The sequence below is a fragment of the Entelurus aequoreus genome, linkage group LG13, assembly GCF_033978785.1.
Source record: "Entelurus aequoreus isolate RoL-2023_Sb linkage group LG13, RoL_Eaeq_v1.1, whole genome shotgun sequence".
NCBI lineage: Eukaryota > Metazoa > Chordata > Actinopteri > Syngnathiformes > Syngnathidae > Entelurus > Entelurus aequoreus.
Genome location: NC_084743.1, coordinates 69,116,593 through 69,141,165, shown reverse-complemented (window position 1 = coordinate 69,141,165; position 24,573 = coordinate 69,116,593). Strand labels below are relative to the sequence as shown.

General features: G+C 39.2%; 2 protein-coding genes across 13 annotated transcripts in view; one reads left to right on the top strand and one right to left on the bottom strand.

Annotated features, from left to right (window-relative positions):
* The first annotated feature begins 2,066 nt into the window (after positions 1 to 2,066).
* The window catches only part of daw1 (dynein assembly factor with WDR repeat domains 1), a 55,966-nt gene continuing 33,459 nt past the window's right edge, over positions 2,067 to 24,573 (top strand). For 3 of the 12 annotated variants that reach the window (XR_009828391.1, XM_062068315.1, XM_062068313.1), the window contains exons 1-3: positions 21,804 to 21,932; positions 22,107 to 22,179; positions 23,542 to 23,686. Coding sequence is in view for 11 of the 12 variants with exons in the window: in XM_062068315.1 (XP_061924299.1) it covers positions 21,893 to 21,932; positions 22,107 to 22,179; positions 23,542 to 23,686 (258 nt within the window). In the remaining variant the exon portion in view is untranslated. Of the gene's footprint in view, positions 2,184 to 13,447; positions 13,562 to 13,633; positions 13,856 to 18,131; positions 18,470 to 18,546; positions 18,684 to 21,803; positions 21,933 to 22,106; positions 22,180 to 23,541; positions 23,687 to 24,573 lie in introns of those variants that run through there. The other 9 variants (XM_062068317.1, XM_062068319.1, XM_062068316.1 and 6 more) reach the window with 9 other exon arrangements.
* Positions 6,156 to 21,438, bottom strand: slc19a3b (solute carrier family 19 member 3b). The gene is made up of 8 exons (XM_062068326.1): positions 21,289 to 21,438; positions 21,035 to 21,214; positions 18,614 to 18,779; positions 18,163 to 18,463; positions 17,891 to 18,042; positions 13,644 to 13,836; positions 13,439 to 13,580; positions 6,156 to 6,319 (listed from the first exon to the last, which is right to left on the bottom strand). Exons 1-8 carry the CDS (start codon positions 21,436 to 21,438, stop codon positions 6,164 to 6,166), a joined length of 1,440 nt encoding a protein of 479 aa, XP_061924310.1. The 3' UTR covers positions 6,156 to 6,163.

The window sequence follows — 24,573 nt, the reverse complement described above, 5'->3', positions numbered from 1 at the left end:
TGGAGAAATCACTGCACGTAACATTGAATGCCCGTGACCTTGGATCCCTCAGGCGGTATTGCATTAAAAACCAAAATCAGTGTGTAAAGGATATCACCACATGGGCTCAGGAACACTTCAGAAAACCACTGTCAGTAACTACAGTTTGTCGCTACATCTGTAAGTGCAAGTTAAAACTATACTATGCATAGAATGCCAAAGCCATTTATCAACAACACCCAGAAACGCTGCCAGCTTTGCTGGGCCCGAGCTCATCTAAGATGGACTGATGCAAATTGGAAAAGTGTTCTGTAGTCTGACTAGTCCACATTTCAAATTTCTTTGGGAAACTGTGGATGTCGTGTACTCCGGAACAAAGAGGAAAAGAACCATCTGGATTGCTATAGGTGCAAAGTTGAAAAACCAGCATCTGTGATGGTATGGGGGTGTATTAGTGCCCAAGGCATGGGTAACTTACACATCTGTGAAGGCACCATTAATGCTGAAAGGTACATACAGGTTTTGGAGCAACATATGTTGCCATCCAAGCAACGTTATCATGGACGCCCCTGTTTATTTCGGAAGACAATGCCAAGCTACGTGTTACAACAGCGTGGCTTCATAGTAAAAGAGTGCGGGTACTAGACTGGCCTGCCTGTAGTCCAGACCAGTCTCCTATTGAAAATGTGTGGCACAATATGAATTCTAAAATACCACAACGGAGACTCAGGACTATTGAACATCTTAAGCTGTACATCAAGCAAGAATGGGAAAGAATTCCACCTGAAAAGCTTCAAAAATTGGTCTCCTCAGTTCCCAAACGTTTACTGAGTGTTGTTAAAAGGAAAGGCCATGTAACACAGTGGTAAAATTGCCCCTGTGCCAACTTTTTTGCAATGTTTTGCTGCCATTAAATTCTAGGTTAATAATTATTTGCAAAAAAAATTACGTTTGAGTTCAAACATATATCTTGTCTTTGCAGTTTATTCAATTGAATATAAGTTTTCATAGGATTTGCAAATTATTGTATTCTGTTTTTATTGACAAATTAAACAACGTGGCAACTTCACTGGTTTTGGATTTTGTACAAATCATGTTTTGTTTTTTTACACTTACATGTTGTGGTTAATAGTATTCTACCTCATGATAAAAAAAATAATATCAAAATCAAATGAGAGTATGTTATTTGTAGTTTGCTCATTTTCCTCGACTCGTGCACTAACATCATGTGGTTTATTTTTTTGTTTTTACATATGTAGCATAATCTACAAAGATGCCAAGAATTGCTATTGTGACATCTAGTGGACACATTTAGAACAAAGGTTTATTTGATTAAAAAATGTAGGCAAATTTTTATTCTTGGCAAACTCATCCCGCGGGCCAGATAAAACCTGCTCGCGGGCGTGATCCAGGCCGCGGGCCGTACGTTTGACACCCCTGCTGTATATCATTAACAGGTACATATTGTAAAGAAACAGATCTTGTCTAAATGAAACACAATTGGCGGGAACTACTTTTTCTTCAGTCTAGTTAATGCGCAAGCAAGAAAATTGCTGGCAAATAAAATGAGTCACTCTATTATAAAACCACAAGTGCATGTATACTTTTATTGTAGGCTATTTGGAGATACTACATACAGAGTTTAATTTCATTAAGATACCACATTTAGTGCAGAATTATGCTATTATTTGTTTCTCCCTGTTATTTTTTTAGCGTTTGACGATGATTCCCCAAGAGCAGAAAATTGAAATACACTACTTATTAAATTTTACCAGACACATTACGCATATTTGCACAAAGTATCGGTATCGGATCGGTATCGCCGACACCAGCTTGAATTTTACCCAGAGAATCAGTGGTATCGCACATCATTAGTGTTGAGTTTATTGTTCGTCAGGTCAGGTTCCTTGCAAGCCAAAGTGCCTCTGAGCATCGTTGTGTACCACCCAAGATCGCTGCAAATATAATACTAGGAAAATATGAAATATATGACACTTACACAAAGTAACCTTCTTTTACGAGCATTTTTGTGTAACAGGGTAGATTTAAGTAAATGAAAAATATCCCACTGCCAGCAGTCCCGTGAACGCACCACCTGGACTCCACCTCGTCTGATTAGCTGTGCCATTAAAGGTGCGTGGGACTTTTATTTGTTCACTTTCTGTGAGTAAGAGTGAAACATTTACTAAAGTAATGAGTACCTGGTGAGTAATTTCTCATATATGAAGGTATTATGTTGTGGACCACGAACGATTCACATTTTATGGTCACTTATGAATTTATAGCGGGGCTAAAGTTAGCATATGTGCAGCTAAAACATACAACCAGAGGTGGGTAGAGTAGCCAGAAATTGTACTCAAGTAAGAGTACTGTTACTTTAGAGATTTATTACTCAAGTAAAAGTAAGGAGTAGTCACCCAAATATTTACTTGAGTAAAAGTAAAAAATATGTTGTGAAAAAGCTACTCATGTACTGAGTAACTGATGAGTAACCAGTTTGTTTAATGATGACGGCAACCAATATAAAATCCATTATTATTATTAAATGCACAAAAACATAAAATTAGCAATGAGCAAATTCAGAGCCAGGAATATCTCTTAAGCAACTAAAACAATAATATATATTAATAATACATTAACATTAAAAAATTAAGGCAAATAGAGCCACAATAACTTAACAGCACCATAGGCTCAGTAGGCAGAGATTACAAAGAAAAATTACAAGTTAGCCTTTACGCTAACCATAAACTGATAGGTGTGGGCTGCACCTGGGAACACACTGTGCACTATTGGTGTTTCTGTGCATGTGTGTGTGTGTGTGTGTGTGTGTGTGTGTGTGTGTGTGTGTGTGTGTGTGTGTGTGTGTGTGTGTGTGTATTGTCTCTCTATGAGGCTGCAGTGCGTTAATAAATGTCCCCACACGATGTACATTTGACAGTGATTCATAGCAGGGAAGCTAACATCAGCCTACGGTGAGAGCCAAAATATCTACTAATGTTACTTACCGCAATGTGCTTCCTCAAATTTGACGTTGAGTTCATGTAAGCTTAAAGGCCTACTGAAATTTTTTTTTTTTATTTAAACAGGGATAGCAGATCCATTCTATGTGTCATACTTGATCATTTCACGATATTGCCACATTTTTGCTGAAAGGATTTAGTAGAGAACATCGACGATAAAGTTCGCAACTTTTGGTCGCTGATAAAAAAAAAGCCTTGCCTATACCGGAAGTAGCATGACGTCGCAGGTTGAAAGGCTCCTTTTTCTATTGTGGATCACGGATTTGTATTTTAAACCACCTCGGATACTATATCCTCTTGAAAATGAGAGTCGAGAACGCGAAATGGACATTCACAGTGACTTTTATCTCCACGACAATACATCGGCGAAGCACTTTAGCTACGGAGCTAACGTGATAGCATCGGGCTTAACTGCAGATAGAAACAAAAGAAATAAACCCCTGACTGGAAGGATAGACAGAAAATCAACAATACTATTAAACCATGGACCTGTAACTACACGCTTAATGCTTTCCAGCCTGGCGAAGCTTAACAATGCTGTTGCTAACGACGCCATCGAAGCTAACTTAGCTATGGGACCTCGTCAGAGCTATGATAAAAACATTAGCGCTCCACCTACGCCAGCCCTCATCTGCTCATCAACACCCGTGCTCACCTGCGTTCCAGCGATCGACGGAGCGACGAAGGTCTTTACCCAATCATCGATGCGGTCGGCGGCTAGCGTCGGATAGCGCGTCTGCTATCCAAGTCAAAGTCCTCCTGGTTGTGTTGCTGCAGCCAGCTGCTAATACACCGATCCCACCTACAACTTTCTTCTTTGCAGTCTTCATTGTTCATTAAACAAATTGCAAAAGATTCACCAACACAGATGTCCAGAATACTGTGGAATTTTGCGATGAAAACAGAGCTTTTTGTATTGGATACAATGGTGTCCGAATACTTCCGTTTCAACGATTGACGTCACGCGCATACGTCATCATACATAGACGTTTTCAACCGGAAGTTAAGCGGGAAATTTAAAATTCCACTTTATAACTTAACCCGGCCGTATTGGCATGTGTTGCAATGTTAAGATTTCATCATTGATATATAAACTATCAGACTGCGTGGTCAGTAGTAGTGGGTTTCAGTAGGCCTTTAAGCTTGTTGTTTTGCCGCTGAAACTTTATGTTTCCGCGGCGGTCACATGACCAGGCGGTCCCATGACCGCTCTGTTTGATTGGTGAAACGGAGTCAAACGTCACCAGTGACTGTATTTGATTGGTGAAACGCAGGCATGCGATAGATCCTACTTTGAAGGTCTGTCTGACAAACCAAAACAAACAAAGCGTGCGTTAACAGATCGATAAAAATCAGTAGCGAGTAGCGAGCTGAATGTAGTTAAATGGAGCGGAGTAAAAGTAGCGTTTCTTCTCTATAAAAATACCTCAAGTAAAAGTATGTTGCATTAAAACTACTCTTCGAAGTACAATTTATCCCAAAAGTTACTCAAGTAGATGTAACCGGAGTAAATGTAGCGTGTTACTACCCACCTCTGCATACAACTCATGACCATGTTTTGTCCAGTTAGTTTTCCAGGTCAAAGACCCCCAAATTAACACAGGGATAGAGCAGGGACCCCAGTACTCATGTACTGTATGCGTGTCCTTTATTGTTGTGCTTTAAATCCGCTCCCGCTGTGTTTGGAGCTATGTAGCAACTGACTGCAGAAAGTCTTTGCACTATGAGCTTCAGCATCCGCTGACCCCTCTCTGTCAGTTTACGTGGCCTACCACTTGGTGGCTGAGTTGCCGTTGTTCCCAAACTCTTCCATTTTCTTATAATAAAGCCGACAGTTGACTTTGGAATATTTAGGAGCGAGGAAATTTCACGACTGGATTGGTTGCACAGGTGGCATCCTATGACAGTTCCATGCTGGAAGTCATTCTTTCACAAATGTTTGTAGAAACAGTCTCCACGCCTAAGTGCAAGGACAAGATCACGGACAAGATCACGCGTACAAGCGGCCGAAATGAGTTTCCTCCGCCGGGTGGCGGGGGCTCTCCCTTAGAGATAGGGTGAGAAGCTCTGCTATCCGGGGGTAGCTCAAAGTAAAGCCACTGCTCCTCCACATCGAGAGGAGCCAGATGCGGTGGTTCGGGCATGTGGTCAGGATGCCACCCGAACGCCTCCCTAGGGAGGTGTTTAGGGCACGTCCGGCCGGTAGGAGGCCACGGGGAAGACCCACGACACGTTGGGAAAACTATGTCTCCCGGCTGGCCTGGGAACGGCTGGGGATCCCCCGGGAAGAGCTGGACGAAGTGGCTGGGGAGAGGGAAGTCTGGGCTTACCTGCTTAGGCTGCTGCACCCGCGACCCGACCTCGGATAAGCGGAAGAAGATGGATGGGTGCCAGTTCTATGATTAACTACATTCCTCCATGAAATAATTGTATATATTACTTAAAAGAAAACTGGTTTTGTTTAATAAAATTCTACCCAAACATTTTAAAAAAAAAGTCAAAAACAAATAAGGCAACAAGAGAAGTATCCCACACTTCACTTCTCTTTAGTAAAGTAAATCTGTACACCCGATATGGGCACCTACATCAACAATATGACAGGCCTGAGCGTCTGGATAAGACGGATTTGAAAAAAAATTGTTAAAAAACGATTTTTTTTCAATCGAATAAGAATCGTTACCAGTATGAATCGCGATTCATTCGAAAATCGATTTTTGACACCCCTAATAGTCTGCTTATCGTGCAGTTAATAAAACACGGCGAGCCCGTTGATCTTGCTATATCATCTGGGATGTTGTGGTGAAAGTCACTCAAAACAAATGGCTGGTGCCGGTCATTGATGTCCAAAGTGCACAATAAAAGCAAGAAAGCTAAAAAACTACAAAGCATTTCTGCTGGGTGGGGACGAATGCTCACTGAGCTGGGGGGGAGGGGTTCATTTGCATCTCAAAACAGCTTGTTTTCATAGGGAGCAAAAATATGGCTTACAAATAGGTCTGTAAAACAAAATCTATGCAAATTGTCCACCAAGAACCACCATTGCATATTAAGTAGCCCACAATGAAGTGTTTCAAATGTAGAAAAAAAAAAATCATAATACGACCCCTTTTGATGACGATACCCCAAAGTCCAAGGTATACTTATTAAATACTGCTTGTTCTTGCTCAGAAAGATTCAGCATAGATGACCTCTGCAGTGTCATCACGCTCTTTTTCCATATCTGATGGTCCTGGAGAGCTAGGCGTTGCACAAACGGTGTAGACCCCTCGAATCATAAAGAGCGCAGAGATGGCAGCGTGGTAGCTCCCATAGATGATGAACTGGAGAGAAAAGAACAAGAATTCATTTGTGTTGCAGTTTTCACACTGTGCAATGCTGAATGACAGCCGCTAGGTGTCACTATGTCCACATCAACTGCTTTCATTTTGGGTTGGGGAAGCCAAGCATCTCTTTATCAAGATATTAGAATTAAAGTTAAAGTACCACTGATAGTCACACACACACACTAGGTGTGGTGAAATTACACTCTGCATTTGACCAGCCCCTGGGAGGTGAGGTGAGCAGCAGCGGTGGCCGCGCTCGGAAATCATTTTGGTGATTTAACCCCCAATTCCAACCCTTGATTCTGAGTGCCAAGCAGGGAGGTAATGGGTAACATTTTTTTATAGTCTTTGGTATGACTCGGCCGGGGTTTCAACTCACGACCTACCGATCGAAGTCCAATTTCCATTATCTATTTGGCCCTAAAACGATTACCAAATGATTCATGTTGTTAATATCAAACACACATTTATATATGCTGCATGATAAAGCTAACTGAATTAATCTCTTTATTTGAAGGGCTATTGTAGCAACAGAACCAATAAAAAGAAAATCTAATAAACTTGAATTAAATAAAGACTAAACCTCAAACCCAAACAAAATACAAAACTATTATAAATATGAATCTGAAAAAATTGCACAATAAGTCATATTAATACATCAAAAAATATTTATAAATTTTTTTCAAAGTCAAACAGGACATAAAAGTCCGTTTTTGAAGGGCGTAAAAACATTCCGATTATTTTTTTAGTTTTTTTGCTCAAATTTAAGCCTGAAACAAAAATATCAAACATGTACATTTTCTTTAAATTGTGACCCTTTGAACCCTTTTAGATCAAATAATTCCATGTTTTAATTAGTAAAATAACTTAATAACTGGCAGCGAGCCACCTCACCGAGAGATCTGACCAGCTCCTTTTATTTTAGGGCACTTATGGTCCAGTTTTGCACACATTTTCATTCATTTAATAAATGTGGGAATTAATTAAACTGTTTCTTATTCGAAATTAATCGTTTTTTTTTAAAGTTGCAAGTGATAAACACTTGTTTTCTGAAGCTAGAAGAAATGTAAAACTGCATCAATAAATTAAAGATGCATCAATTATCGATTTTTAATCGAATCGTAGCTCCTGTCTCACCAACTGTAATCTTTTAATGCTTAATATAAGGAGACTCGAAAAAAAATATGTTACAGTAATCGAGACAAGACGTAACGAATGCATGAATAATGATCTCAGTGTCTGTAGTGGACAAAATGGGACACTTTTTAGATATATTACCGAGATGAAAAAAGACTGTTCTAGTAACACTCTTAAAGTGTGACTCGAATGAGAGAGTTGTGTTTGAGTTTATTTGAGTTGAAGATAATATCTACATTCTTTACTTAGTCGCTTTGTGTAATTGTTTTGTTGTCAAATGTTAAGATGATATTATTAAATAAGTGCCGGTGTCTAGCAGGACCGTTAATCAGCATTTCTGTTGTCTTAGCGTTAAGTTGCAAAAAGTTGGTGAACATCCATTGTTTGATTTCCTTTAGACACCTTTAGGTGACTAAAATCTGGCGTGTTGGTTAGCTCTAGGAACATGTAAAGTTGGGTGTCATCAGCATAACAGTGAAAACTAACCGTATTTGCAAGTCACCTAGCGGCAGCATGTAGTTGCTGAAGAGTGCAGGGCCAAGAACCAAAACCTGTGGAACTCCGCACGTTACCTTAACATACTCCGAGGTCACAATGTTATAAGAGATGCACTGCATCCTGTCAGTAAGATAGGAGTCAAGGAAAGGCTAAGTCTGACATACCAGTACGTGTTTTGATACATTCTAATGGAATGTTATGATGGAAGGTATCGAAAGCAGCACCAAGATCAAGTAGCAGCAACATGGATGACTCATCAGCCTCCATAGTTAGCAATAGATCATTAGTCATTTTTGCGAGGGCTGTTTCCGTAGAGTAATTTGCCCTGAAACTGGACTGAAAGGGTTCGCAGAGATTGTTAGACGCTTGTTCATTTAGCTGCTGTGCAGCAATTTTTCAAGGATTTTCGAGATAAAGGGAAGGTGAGACTTCCTGGCTGGTAATTTACCATGAGGTCAGGATCGAGGTTAGGTCTTTTGAGCAGAGGATAAATAACCGCCTTTTTTAATGCTAGGGGAACAGTACCAGAGGAAAGTGATAAGTTAATAATCCTAATATTACAAACAGCTCCTTGATAAGTTTCCAGGAAGTGGGTTAAGTAAATATGTTTGTTTTGTCCCATTTACAAGTCGCAGGAGTCCCTGGAATGTTATTTCTTCAAAAAGAGAGAGATTATTTTGGAGGGCAATATCCGTCGTACATACATTCGTATCTGCATTAATAGAACCCAGTTGGAATTTCATAAAGTCATCAGCCGAGTGGGTGGAGCTACTGAGAGGAGTACTTTGTTGGGTTAGCGATACTACTGTATTGAACAAACATTGAGGGTTGTTTTTATTGAAGCAGGTGAGATTGGAGTAGTAATTAATTTTAGCTAAGGTAAGCGTGTGTTTTTAAGTTATTAAACTACCACTCCATGCTTGATGGAAAACCTCAAGTTTAGTCGCACGCCATTCTGCCTTCCAGCTTTCTACATGATAGTTTAAGAGCTCTGGTTTGTTCTGTAAACCAAGGGCTGCACCTTTTAGGGGCTTTTTTTAGCCTTAGCGGTGCTATTTTCTATCAATGGCATTGCGCAGGGCATCGTTAAAGTTGTTAGTGAGGTTATTGATTGAGCCCACATAATTTGGGAATGGTGCCATTACCAAAGGCAGTAGGCCAGCTAGAGTCGTAGTTGTGATCGCATTAATGTGGCGGCTGCTAAAGCATTGGTTATTAGTAGCTTGTTGACAATGAGTCAGAACTTCAAATTTGATAAGGTAGTGATTGGACAATACTTTAATGTAAGGGAGTACCATACATTTGTAGGTGGTGACACCCCGGAAGAGGACTAGGTCTATCGTAATACCGTTGCGAGGTGTGGGTTAATTTATTATTTGTGTAAGACCACAGCTATCAATTATAGTCTGGAGCGCCACCCACGAAGGGTCTGACAGGGTATTCATATGGATATTGAAATCCCCCATTATAATTATATTATCTGCGTGCATCACTAGATCAGCGACAAATTCTTAGAATTCACTTATAAAGTGTGAGTAGGGCCCAAGTGGGCGATAGATAACAGCCAGATGGAGAGGCAGCGGTGTGACAGACCTCATAGTAAGCACCTTAAAGGCCTACTGAAATTAAATTTTTTTCATTTAAACGGGAATAGCAGATCCATTCTATGTGTCATACTTGATCATTTTGCGATATTGCCATATTTTTGCTGAAAGGATTTAGTATAGAACAACGTCGATAAAGTTCGCAACTTTTGGTCTCTGATAAAAAAAACCTTGCCCCTACCGGAAGTAGCGTGACGTTGTCAGTTGTTCACTCCCTCATATTTTCCTATTGTTTTCAACGCAGCTAGAGCGATTCGGACGATTACCCCATTAATTTGTGCGAGGATGAAAGATTCGTGGACGAGGAACGTTAGAGTGACGGACTAGAATACAGTGAAATACATATTTTTTTCCGCTCTGACCGTAACTTAGGTACAAGCTGACTCATTGGATTCCACACTTTCTCCTTTTTCTATTGTGGATCACGGATTTGTATTTTAAACCACCTCGGATACTATATCCTCTTGAAAATGAGAGTCGAGAACGCGAAATGGACATTCAGTGCCTTTTATCTCCACGACAATACATCGGCGAAATGCTTTAGCTACGAGCTAACGTGATAGCATCGTGCTTTAACTGCATATAGAAACAAAAAAAATAAACCCCTGACTGGAAGGATAGATAGAAAATCAACAATACTATTAAACCGTGGACATGTAAATACACGGTTAATGCTTTCCAGGCTGGCGAAGGTTAACAATGCTGTGCTAACGACGCCATTGAAGCTAACTTAGCAACCGGACCGCACAGAGCTATGCTAAAAACATTAGCTCTCCACCTACGCCAGCCAGCCCTCATCTGCTCATCAACACCCGTGCTCACCTGCGTTCCAGCGATCGGCGGAAGGACGAAGGACTTCACCCGATGCGTTTGGCGGCCCGGAGACGTAGGTAGTCAAGGTGAGGTCGGCGGCTAGCGCGTCTGCTCTCCAACAAAGTCTTCCTGGTTGTGTTGCTGTAGTCCGCTGCTAATACACCGATCCCACCTACAACTGTCTTCTTTGCAGCCTTCATTGTTCATTAAACAAATTGCAAAAGATGTCCAGAATACTGTGGAATTATGAAATGAAAACAGAGCTTTTTGTATAGGATTCTACGGGGTACCATAACTTCCGTTAAACTGACTTCATCACGCGCATACGTCATCATACCGCGACGTTTCAGCCGGATATTTCCCGGGAAATTTTAAATGTCACTTTATAAGTTAACCCGGCCGTATTGGCATGTGTTGCAATGTTAAGATTTCATCATTGATATATAAACTATCAGACTGCGTGGTCGGTAGTAGTGGGTTTCAGTAGGCCTTTAAATGACTTAGTATTTATTACTTAAGGTTTAGGTCAAAGTTTTCATTGGATATTAGTGTGACCCCTCCACCCTTTTTAAGGGGACAGGCAATATGTGTACTTTTATAGTTAGGAGATGCCTCGTTAAGCGGAAAAAAATCATCTGGTTTTAGCTAAGTTTCACTGACCTATGATGTTAAGGTTGTTGTCTCTAATGCCCTCATTAACAAAGTTTTGGGAGACCATGATCTGATGTTTAAAAAGCCCATGTTGTAGGAAGTGGGCTGTTTTGAGGCATTTTTGTTAATAGTATCCGTAGTACTGATATTAATAACGTTACGTTTATTTTGCGCAATTTGCCTTAAATAATTTAGATCACATCTAGGAATTGATGTGATGAGGATTTTGAGATTCGCTTGGTGCTGCGATAGATTTAACGTGTCATAATTGGCCACCTCAGTAGAATGCATGTCCACCTCTGGCACAGTCACTACAGAAAAAACATCATGTGAGTTATGCATTATTCTACGAGAAATGCTGTGTGTGCAGGAATTTTCCAGCCTGGCACTGGTTAGTTCTAGCTTAACTGACCCCTCTCCCGGGCTAACAGACACTGTAATTGCCTATGTCTGAGCCTGCTCTAGTGTAGTTTGTCAAGTGTGACTCAAATATTAATCTATATTTTTGGAAAGAATGATGACGCCCTTCCGGTTAGGGTGAAGGCCGTCCCTCCTCAGCAAACCTGGTTTAACCCAGAAAGAGGGCCAATTATCAATAAATGTTAGTCTTAGCCAGCCACTTGTTAAGCGAGACTAATCTGCTATATCGCTCATTGCCTCTTGCAGGCAGGTGGCCAGAGACAAGAACTCGATGCCAAGACATCTTTCTAGAGATTACAAGTCTGAGCTGTGTTCCTCTTTGTAAACACTGACTGTCTCTTCCTAGTGTCATTGGAGCCGACGTATACAACTATGTTTGCGTAGCTAGTGGTGCAATTAGCCTGTCGTACGTGTTTACTAGGCCTGTTGCGAGTCAGTTCCCTAAGACTCGCTTCAATGTTGGGTGCTCAGGCCCCGGGAATACACTTAATTATGGCTGGTTTACTAAGCTGTATGTTCCGGGTGATGGAGTCCCGTATGACTAGGGTGCGGTATCCGGTAGACTGGGGTGTAGGACTAGCTAAAGGGCTAAATCTATTATGCGTCTTAACCGGTTCACCGTGGCTTGTAGGCCGCTTAGGGCTGCTACAAACTGGGCTAGTCAGCTCGCTACAGCTAATGCTAGCAGATGTGTCCGCAGCGTCTAAAGTTACAAAATTACTCTGCTCTAACTGGCGGACACGGTCCTCTAATAGCGCCAATCTATCCATGAGAACTACCTACTCAGTGACCTAGTGGTTAGAGTGTCCGCCCTGAGATCGGTAGGTTGTGAGTTCAAACCTCGGCCGAGTCATACCAAAGACTATAAAAATAGGACCCATTATCTCCCTGCTTGTCACTCAGCATCAAGGGATGGAATTGGGGGTTAAATCACCAAAATGATTCCCGGGCGTGGCCACCGCTGCTGCCCACTGCTCCCCTCACCTCCCAGGGGGTGATCAAGGGTGATGGGTCAAATGCAGAGAATAATTTCACCACACCTAGTGTGTGTGTGACAATCATTGGCACTTTAACTTTTAACTTTAACTTTAGAATATTGTACGAAGAGCAGGGAGCCATATTCGTGTTGTTTCTTTCACAGAGTTGAGTTTTTGCTGTTTTCGGAGCAATAGGCGAAGAGAATCAGATTATCTGAGTGATGGAGCAGGGCAATTTGCTTCGTCCTGCTCCTTTTCAGACGTACACCACATTTATTTGTTTCTTATTAATTACGTAGATGTTTTGTTGTTTTTTAAGATACATTTGTGAATTTAATTAAAATAAATAATAAAATAAATGTTAAACGCACATTCATACAGATTGAAAAGTGTGACATAATTTGATTAAAAGGCCTTTTAAGGGTTAAAACAAAAAACCCTTTTGGTATTTTTCTATAGGGATGAAGTTCACTGAGAGATTTGAGCAAAAAAATAGAAGCTGAAAACCATATGAATCCAAATTGTGTTTATGCCCGTTTGAAAGATAATATTTATATGTCCCGTTTGGCTTTGGGGTATTGTCAAATAACTAACTACCAGTGTGCCTGTGAATAAACTGGACATTGATTTTTTTAAATTTAACATGAAAAAAACATCTTAAAAAAATCATGTAGTTAGTTAATCATGTAGGGCCAAAATACAGCAAAAATGTACTGAGGACAAAAAAGTTAGCATTTGTCCCTTGAAGGGTTATAGACAACAAATGGAACTAAACACAATTGAACCACACCACCATTATTGAATGAAAAAGTAGTCTTTTTCCGACCTTTAGCACCACTCTTAAAACATGTTGAGGCCCCATTTCGGTCTTTAATATTGCTAAGGTTTGATTGTTTCCAAAATGAGCCCTCTTTGTTATTGGAAGAAATAAAAAAAAGGTATGCCTAAATTGACCTGTGGCCCTGAACAACCTTGTGTTCATGCCAGTGACCCTGCCTGAAGATGTTTGCACATACCTGCGTCACAATGTCCACCCCTAACGTAGCTTCATCGACAAAAATAAGCGTCATGACGGTCTGCAGCACCAGTGCCACAAACGTGTTGATCCCAAACGTCAGAGCGTAACATTCCAAGGAGAGGTTGGCAGCAATCTGAAATCTGAATGGAACACAATGTTTTATGTTCGGATTAAGCGACTCTTCCCCCTGCAGTGAAACCTACGTGGTGACGGTGATGAGGAGCATGTAGCAGGATTTGAACAGCGCGTAGCCAGCATAGCAGGCCCAGATGTTGCTGGTGAGCGCTGTGAGAAACACGGCGCCTGCTCCGATGGCTGAAAACACGCCCAGCGCCAACTCTCCCCACACGGTCCAGTTCACCTTGATGTGACTGACTGACAAAGCCGCCGCAGCACCTGATAAATACACGGCTTGGTTAGTATACCAATAAAAGTGCACTCCCGTTAGCTGTTTTGTTAGCCACCTAGTGTTTGCTGGATGTTACGATTTAGAATGCATAATAAACAGAAAAAACATAAAGATTGTGTATGATAGGCAAAATTCCCCAAAAAAGTGCAGTTCCACTTTAATGTCAATGCGCTCATGTCTTCCCATACACTGCCACCCACTGATGATGTAACTGCAAAAAAAAACCTGGGAAAAAATGGCAGACAGAAGTACTTGGGGGGGATTATCTGTCCACTCCCACTATTCTAGGAGAGCCTTGTAGGTATAAAAACATCAAAAACCTATGGAGCAAAACAATTGGAGATGTCCGATAATATCGGCCTGCCGATATTATCGGCCTGCCGATATTATCGGCCGATATATGCGTTAAAATGTAATATCGGAAATTATCGGTATCGTTTTTTTAATTATCGGTATCGTTTTTTTTATTTTTATTTTTTTAATAAATCAACATAAAAAACACAAGATACACTTAAAATTAGTGCACCAACTCAAAAAACCTCCCTCCCCCATTTACACTCATTCACACAAAAGGGTTGTTTCTTTCTGTTATTAATATTCTGGTTCCTACATTATATATCAATACAGTCTGCAAGGGATACAGTCCGTAAGCACACATGATTGTGCGTGCTGCTGGTCCACTAATAGTACTAACCTTTAACAGTTAATTTTACTAATTTTCATTCATTACTAGTTTCTATGTAACTGTTTTTATATTGTTGTACTTTCTTTTTTATTCAAGAAAATGTTTTTAATTAATTTATCTTATTTTACTAATTTTTTTAAAAAGTACCTTATCTTCACCATACCTGGTTGTCCAAATTAGGCATAATAATGTGTTAATTCCACGACTGCATATATCGGTTGATATCGGTATCGGTTGATATCGGTATCGGTAATTAAAGAGTTGGACAATATCGGAATATCGGATATCGGCATAAAGCCATTATCGGACATCCCTAAAAACAATTAGTAAAATTTCTGAATATGGATTTTATGATCTGAGTGATAATGTGTCCACTAAATTGGACATTTGCAGCGCTGGCTAAATTTTAACTGCCATTTATAATATTAAAGTGAATTTGTTGTTTTTTTGAAAATACTTAATCTGCATCATTGCCTACTAATTCTATTATTTTTTTGTTAGTGTGTAAATTTACCGGTACTTATACTAAAAAGATTGCGGCAATATTTCAATGATTCAAGGAACTTTATTGTCATACCAGCACACATGAGATTAGTAGCCAAGGTCCCAGGTTCAGCCCAATGACAACCAGAAGAACAATAGTATGTACACAATAATATAAACAAAATTAGATATAACTAAAGTAGGTAATAAATAGCATAGGTTAACATGAATAGATTATTAACAGAAAAATGTAATGTGATCCTCTAGTGCAAATAGGATGTAGATATAAATATTAAAATAAAAATGTAAATATCAGTGCCATCTCATTTCAAAATTGTTAGTTTTGAAGTCCAAAGGCTTGATGCTTTTATAATACATTTAACAATAGTGTAATATGTGAACATTTTTGAAGAAAATTGAAAACATACTTATTTTTGTTCTTTAAAACTTCTAATGCAGGTCGTTCACTCTAGTGGACCTGTCACCTAATTTTTTGATATGCATGGAACATATGTTTGTGCATCAAAGTCTTAAGTTTGTTGTATTTTGGCTTTAAGTGACATGCAAGTGTCCAACTGCACTCTTTCAAGGGATGGGTAGCTTTCACATTTGAATCGATATTGTACCAATTGTCGGTACTTCTGTGTGTGTGTTCATGAGTTAATAAATGTTGATTTGTTTTAAATTGACATTTACCAGTGTGCTGATGAACACTTCTAAGTCCCATTTGCAAGTATTATACAGTTGACTTTGCATGCAGTTGCAATTCCAAGACGTTAGATGGCAGTAGTGTATAGACTACACTGTGTGTTTTTGTCATCAGGAAGTAGTCTTTGTCATTTAGCTGAATCCAGTCTTAGCGGAGTCCTACAAAGTGTTTGCAGTGTAAATATTGTACTTATTTGATTATATTGCATTTTAGGCTATGTTCAGACTGCAGGGTCGGATGTCCAATTCCGAATTTTTGGTCAAATCCGATCTTTTTAGTGGCCGTTCACGTTACAAAAAAAAGTGATTTCTAATGTACTGTATATGCAATCTGACCCGCATGCAGATCTGACGTCATGACGTCGCACGCACTGTTTACGTAAGTAAAAATGGCTTCAACTCTTAGAACTCGAGTCGGTCTCTGTACTGGCACATTTTGTGGCAATTTCAAGGATTTTGTGCATTCAAAACCCGAATTTTTGTGCGTAGAAGATTAATAAGGAAGAGGACAAGTATTTCGGCTCTGGCAGTTTTACGCATACTTGCCAACCCTCCCGTTTTTAGCGGGAGAATCCCGATATTCAGCGCCTCTCCCGACAAACTCCCGGCAGAGATTTTCTCCCGACAAACTCCCGGTATTCAGCCGGAGGTGGAGGCCACGCCCCCTCCAGCTCAATGCGGACCTGAGACTGAGTGGGGACAGCCTGTTCTCACGTCCGCTTTCCCACAAAATAAACAGCTTGCCTGCCCAAAGACGTCATAACATCTAGGGCTTTTATAGAGTGCACAACTGCACACACAACAAGGAGACGAAGCAGAAGAACGAGGAAATTACAGACATGGCGGTCGAAATGATATACTCATCATGAACGGAGAAGTTAAACAGGACAATACTGCCATCTAATGGATAACCACTGGAACACTGAAATTCAAGTATTTTTTTTTTTTTTCTATGTAAATAAAATAAAATAAATTAAAACAAATATATAGCTAGAATTCACTGAAAGTCAAGTATTTCATACATATATATATATATATGTGTGTATATATATATGTATATATATATATATATATATATATATATATATATATATATATATATATGTATGTATATATATATATATATATATATATATATATATATATATATATATATATATATATATATATATATATATATATATATGTATGAAATATATATGAAATACTCGAGTTGGTGAATTCTAGCTGTAAATAACCATGCCCCCCCCCCCCCCCACCTCCCGATATTGGAGGTCTCAAGGTTGGCAAGTATGGTTTTACGGGATAATTTGCTTCGATGTTCGCTTGGGGGAGCAGTCGAAGACGTCAATTCCTAAAACAAATTATTTTCATCGGTTTTCTCCTCCGTTGTCAAATATTTTGTAACAGTCTATTTTGGTGAATAATTATGACACTTACTGCTTTTTGATGACGCTGTGGTCGGATGAATGCGACCTGAGCGAGGAAGCGTTCACATTGAGGACGCATCGCATATATATACAACATTTTTATCCACATACGAAACAGGCCTGGGTCGGATATGAGGAATTCGGATTTGCACTGTTCACACGGACATGAAAAAGTCCGATACACAGGTGTGTTTTTGGGCAAAAAAATCTGAATTGACCTGCAGTGTGAACAAGGCCAGAGTTGTAGTTTTTATTAGCAAATTTAGAGGTGTAAAAATCGCTAATACTTATTGGTAGCATGTCTACGTCAAATGCAATGTAAATTAGCATTGAGCGAGCGCGTTTAGAAAAGTGGAGCCTTTGAGTGTTTTCTATCGGGCATGCTTGCTGTGTTGGCATGGAAAACTGCAACATTACCTCGCGGCAGTTTGGCTAAGGCCGCTCTGAGTGCTGCTTGAGGGCTTGTTTGCCCGCCATGTTTTTGAGTTGCGTGCAACAAAGGTATCGCACTATTGCACAGTTTGATTTTTTAAATTTGGTCGTTGCCTTATAAAAAAAAGAACCGAATTCGGTACTCTTCTCCCTCTCAAAATGTAACTAAACTATGAAAAAACTCTCCGTATGATGCACACGATTCTAAAGAAGTAAACATATTGTTACATCACTGACCTTTCTGGCAGTATATTAAATCATATATTCATCCAATAATTAAAACATTACTTCAAGCAGTCTCACCAACAAGAGAACATGCGGCTTCTACACCTCCGTTGTAGACGGATGATGTGGCAGATGGTTCAATGTGGTCCCACATTAGTTGGATGTAGTTCATGATTTGTGTATACCCAGCTGTGGCCAGAGCCCACCAAAGGGACCAGTAGATCAAATGCCTGCAAATGTAGCATTAAGACAAGAAATGATAGTTATTAATTCACATGATAGAAAATGTAGTTGGCTTTAAATTGACATGTGCATGTAGGTGTGGATGGACAAAGAACAGAAGAACATGCCTGGAGGAGTACGACTCCCTGAAGCTTTGCCAAAGTAAATGACCCGCATTGACAATATTTTCCCCGCCGCACCAGCCAGTGCTGTCGTTATGCTCCATCTTCCGTTTCCCGGAGCCAGCGTCCGACACCGTTTCATCAGCCGCTCCCACCGGCCTCGTCTGCTGTGACTTTTGGCCCAAAGCCACAGCCTTCCTCCCTTTGAAGAACATGCTCCTCTTGGGCTTTGGCAACCAGAAGGAGAGGAGAAAAGCCACGCTTACGACGCCCAGAGTGATGGCATTGATGTGGAAGTAGTCTAGACCTGTTGGTGAGAAATCACACTTTTCACACAGCCTACTCAAAATTCCAAAGCGTTCAGGACATCTTTTGTAATTCTCTTTGCAGTTGCATGCTGAAAGACACAATCTGCCATATTTTTAGTCCTGTTCATTGCCAGATTTGAGAGCCCCACCTGCCAGTGAGATGAGAATTTGACCCAGGCCGGCACCAAATGTGTACCCAAAAAGCACAGCGCTTCGGAGGTAACCGGTGGCTCTTTGGTAATTCTCCATGGGAATGATGCTGTAAATGTAGGAAAAGTAGGCCACGTCTGAGGCTGTCACAACCGCATAGCTAATCTGTCAGGGAAAGGAAAGGCTTCAGTTCATAACCCAAACAATAAATCCTTGAGCATTTGATTTTTTTTTTATACTAAAATTCTGGCAACAGAGCTCCTGTTTTGTTAGTTTTTACAGTATAACCTACAGTCATTTTTACAGTGCATTACTGTAAATGGAAAAAGGGTGCCACTGTATCCTGGCGTTTGAGCTGCCTTTATTTTTACTGTAAAAACTGGTCGTTTTTACAGTGCATTACTGTAAATTAAAAAACTATACCACTTTTGTTTTTATGGTAAAATTCTGGCCAATGATCTGTCAGTTTTTTTCTCGTAAAATCTTGGGTCGTTTTTACAATGCATAACAATAAATGGAACAATGGTACAGCTGTTATTTTTACAGTAATGTTCTGGCAACTAAACTACCAGACTAACGTAAAATCTATGGTCGTTGTTTTTACAGTACATTGCTGTAAACAGAAAACTGTACCTCTTATTTTTTTACGATAAAATTCTGGCAACTGAGCTGCCTTTTTAAAACTGTCAAATCTGCAGTCATTATTACAGTGCATTACTGTAAATGGAAAAAGGGTACTGTTAGTTCACGGTAGAATTGTCTTTTGTAACTAAAAACGGTGGTTGTATTACTGTAAATTGTAAAACAATACTTTTATTTCTAAGGTAAAATTCTGGCAACAGACCTGACACTCCCCCCCCCCCCCCCCCTTAAAATCTAGGGTCGTTTTTACAGTGCATTACTGTACATGGAAACACGGTAATACTGTCATTGTTACGATGAAATTCTGGCAACTGAGCTGCGAGTTTAACGTAAAATCTATGGTCGTTTTACAGTAGATTACTGTAAATGGAAAAACTGTACTGCTGTTACTTTTACAGTAACAATCTGACAAATGAGCTGCCAGTTTTTTTTCTTACTGTAATCTATTTTTGCCGTGCATTACTGTAAATGGGAACAATGTTACTATTTTTATTTTTACAGTAAAACTCTGGCGACATAAAAACTCTTGTTGTTTGTACTGAATTTGCATTACTGTAAATACAACTGTACTGCTTTAGCTTTTATAGTAAAATTCTGGCGATTGAGCTGCCAGTTTTTTTTTTTCCATAAATATACGTTTTTTACAATGCATTACTGTAAATGGGAAAAAACAGTACCACTATTTTTTTGTAAAACTCTGGTAACCAAGATTCCAGTTTTTACTGTTGTTTTGACAGTGCGTGACTGTAAATGGAAAAATGGTACCACTTTTATATTCAAGATAGGTTTGGCAACTGAGCTGCCATTTCCCCCCCACAGTACAGTCGTTTCTACAGTGTATTAATGTAATTGGAAAAACCAACACTTTTATTTTTATGATAAACATTTTTTTTAACGTAAAATCTACTGTTGTTTTTACCGTGCATTACTGTAAATGGGGAAAAACAGCGAAATTCTCGTGACTGACTGCAGTTTTTTTTAATCGTGAAATCTACGGCCAATGCTTTTACAGCGCATTACTGTAAATGGAGAAATGCTAATAATTTTATTTTTACAGTAAAATTCTGGCGACTGAACTATTTTTTCTTAACCGTTAAAACAATGGTTGTTTTACAGTGCATTACTGTAAAAAAAACAACTGTACCTTTACAGTAAAATTCTGGCTTTTTTACCATAACAAAAAGAGTTTTCAAATTACATTACTGTAAATGGACAAACAGTACCACTGTTGTTGTTTTTTTGGCAACTGACTGTCCATTTTTTTAATGTAAATTCTACGGTCAGTTTTACAGTCCATTACTGTAAATGGAAAAACAGCACCACATATTTTACAATGAAATTCTGGAGACTAAGCTGACAGTTTTAGTTATTTTTTTACCGTAAAATCTGCGGCTGTTGTTTTACAGTGTGAATGGGAAGGCGGCCCAGCGTCCACTGCTGTGGATAATTGTTTTTCTATTTCTTTACACATTTCATGAAAAAAAAAAAAAGTATATACTGTATGTGTGTGTATATATATATATATATATATATATATATATATATATATATATATATATATATATATATATATATATATATATATATATATATATATATATATATATATATATGCCCCCGCGACCCGACCTCGGATAAGCGGAAGAAGATGGATGGATGGATGGATGGATATATATATATATATATATACACATCACACACACACATATCACAGTTTTGGACTTGCAGAGGACACTGGCTCCTATTAGGATATTTGTTAGCAGGCTTTTTTGGTGGACCTCAAGGAAGACCATGGCAGGCAGTCCCGGGACAAAGCAGAGCAGGACATAATTGACGAGCAGGAAGAATCCCTGCAGCACAATGAGCGGCTTGTGCCTCAGGAGGTCCGTCAGTAGGAAGACTGGGAAAAGGAAGGCCAGGTAGGAGTACGTCCAGATGGGGAAAAGGTAGTTTGTCACCTAAAGACAAAACAATTCATTTGAGGCACAGTGCTGCAAAACAGATGTGACAGAGGTCATCCATCAGTCCTTACCACTTCCTCAGAGATGTTCTTATGAGGCCCAATTAAGTACGGAGTGAGGAAAGGCTCTGCGATTCTGCAGTTGGCAAAAAATCCATAGAATGCCAGGACTGCAGTGGGATAAGCCCAGTCAGAGGACTTCAGCCTGGCCCAGCACCCCATCTTTGTCACCCCCTGCAAAAAAAACAAAAAAACTGTCCAAGTTGTCGTCTTTTTCCAGGCACCTGACACACTTCCTCAGTCAGTTCATCAGTAGCTCGACTAACTAAAGAGTACGATGTGCATGTCTCACTTTATGGTCTTAGACTTTCACCTGTTAGGAAAGCCAAGGATAGTGCTGCCTTTAATAACACTACCATGTCAAACTTTGACATTTATTACAATTATTCCTAGTAATCTAAAAAAAAAACATCCTACTGATATCATGGATTATCAAAAAGCAGGACACAAATGTGATTAAAAATAACCTTGCCTGGGGTTATCCTTACGTCACCCGAGATGTGTTTGCTTCCGACTACGCATGCGTCGTACTTCCGGCTCGCGCTCGTCCGTCCGCCTGTTACCATAGCAACGGTTTGTTTTTGGAGAAAGTTCGCCGCAGACCTTTTACCACAAAATGAGACTCAAGAGGTTTCTTCTCAGATATTATCCACCAGGTATGACACATGACAAAAACGCGCCGAGTTGGTGCTTTCGTGGAGAATGTCCCCAAAACACACGAATTTGTCGGCTAGCAAACGTCCGCTATTGCTAACGCTAGTTAGCATCCTTTAACGTCAGTTGATGCGTTCTGTTACTTGACTTCCTTTATGTCCTTTTTTTGCCATCAGGTATTATCCTGGAATATGAAACAAGAGGCTTCTTGAGGACTAAATCCATCGACCTTTTGGATTTGACGCTAAAGTAAGTTGGTGGCACTGGTTTTAGACTATACTGTACTGTGGTATATTTAGATTGATTAAGGGACAAGCGGTAGGAAATGGATGGATGGAAATACCGTATAAATTAATGTAATTTATTACTATTAATTTATTACTAATTTATTACTATTATTATTATTGTATTAGATATAAGACTAACAACTATGAATTTTTCTCTTCACACAAAAGCTCTATACCAGAGGTGTCCAAACTTTTTCTAGAGGGCCACACATTGAACAATTTAAACAAGCGGGGTCCATTTTGATATTTTACATTTTCCAAACCAATACAATGAACAGGGTTTTGTTTTTTTTAACCTTCTCGGGCTCCTCTCAAGTTTGGTCCGGGAAAGTAAGTCATATTATTATTTTTTTCAATGCTTAAATCTCTTGATCAACTTCAGATCTATACATGTCAATATAAAGTTTTATTTTTAATGTTCCATGCCCGTTTTGTTAAAGAAAATCCGCTTTTTTTAATGTCAATAACACCAAATTTGACCCCCCCCCCCACCCCAAATAATAATTGTAGCCTTAAATAGGTCAATGATTCATAACAGCATTGATTTTGATTCAGTATTATTTTAAAAAGTTAAAACAATCCCACAAAAATTCTCAGGATCCAAAAGAGCCCCAATTAAAGTGTTAACTATAAGTCATACATTATTATTATTATTATTTTTAAAACTTTCAACGCTTAAATATCTAAATCAATTTCAGATCTGTCTGAGTATACGTTTTTATTTTTTGTTTTATGCCCTTTTTGACATAGGAAACTTTTTACAGAAAACACACAATATGCAATCTCCCCCCATACCTCCCTAACAAATTTAAAATGTGAACATTTGATGTGAATTAATTGGAGCCTTCAATAGGACAATCATTCTCCAAGAGCAGCTGAGATAGGCTCCAGCACCCTCGCGAACCCGAACGGGACAAGCGGTAGAAAATGGATGGATTTTGATTCATAATGTTTTTTTTTGAGCAATGAAAAGTTTTAAAGAAAAAACAGCCTGCATGGAAGCTTTTTGTTATTGGAGTCAACATTGCAACTTTTTCTCATTACATTTCACCTGTTTGCTGTTTTATTCCACTTTGGGGTTTTTTGTAATAGCGTCTTTAGAATGTGCCGCGAGCGGTTAAAAAATTAGCTGCAGGCCGTTATTTAAATTAGCTGCGACCCCTCGGCCGCACTTTGGACACTTTTTCTGTGTACAGTACGATACTATTTATTTTTCAAATAGCTTAGCATATGTTGATGTAAATTTAATAAAGTCGAGAATATTTTATAGACCAAAATGTATCAAAAATGTGTTCAATTTGTTCTTGTATTATTCATCATGCAGAACCAAGCCTGATGAGTTATTGGAAGAGATCATGGAATCGGAGCCTCTGATCACAAAGTCCCGAGGCGACCAAGTCAAAAAGCTCATTGTTCGACTTCAACAGAAGCAGAGTCAAGAGGACGACCACAGGTTCTGTTTTTCCAAGGTTAGAGAGATCTGTCTATTCAAACATATGTATGTCAAATACACAAAACAATGGCTTTGCTAAAAGAACACTGAAGGTTTTAAAATGGACCATACTGGAAAAGTTCTATACTTTTTGTCACTCATTTCAGAAAGTGATATGATATATGATAAACACTAACGGGTCAAATGTTTTAGAACACTTCGTGTACAGTACAGACCAAAAGTTTGGACACACCTTCTCATTCAATGCGTTTTCTTTATTTTCATGACTATTTACATTGTAGATAGTCACTGAAGGCATCAAAACTGTGAATGAACACATGTGGAGTTATGTATAAAACATATTGTATATTCTAGTTTCTTCAAAATAGCCACCCTTTGTGTCAGGTGTCACAGTTTTGATACCTTCAGTGACAATCTACATCGTAAATAGTCAAATAAAGAAAACACAATGAAATGAGAAGATGTGTCCAAACTTTTCGCCTGTACTGTATGTACATCCCAAATATTTTACTGGTACTTCCAATTTTTTGTAAACCCAGCTAGTAAGGTCCACAAATAGTTGGAACAGTGACAGTTTTTTTTTTAAGGCTTTTGCTTTTACAGTAGGCCACAGCGTATTGGAAATCATTCAATAAATAAAAGTGATTTTCAACTTTAATTTAGGAGCTGTGACAAATGATGTAACTTACCATTTAGGAATTGAAGCTACAGATACATGATAACATTAATTGTTCCCAAACACTCACTGAAAATATAACCATCCATTTTAACACTTGAAAATCATTTTCGGGGGTGGCTGGAGCTGTAGCCTATCCCAGCTGCATTCGGGCGGAAGGCGGGGTACACCCCGGACAATTTGCCACCTCATCGCAGGGCCGCATTTTGTTATGTTACAACCTTATT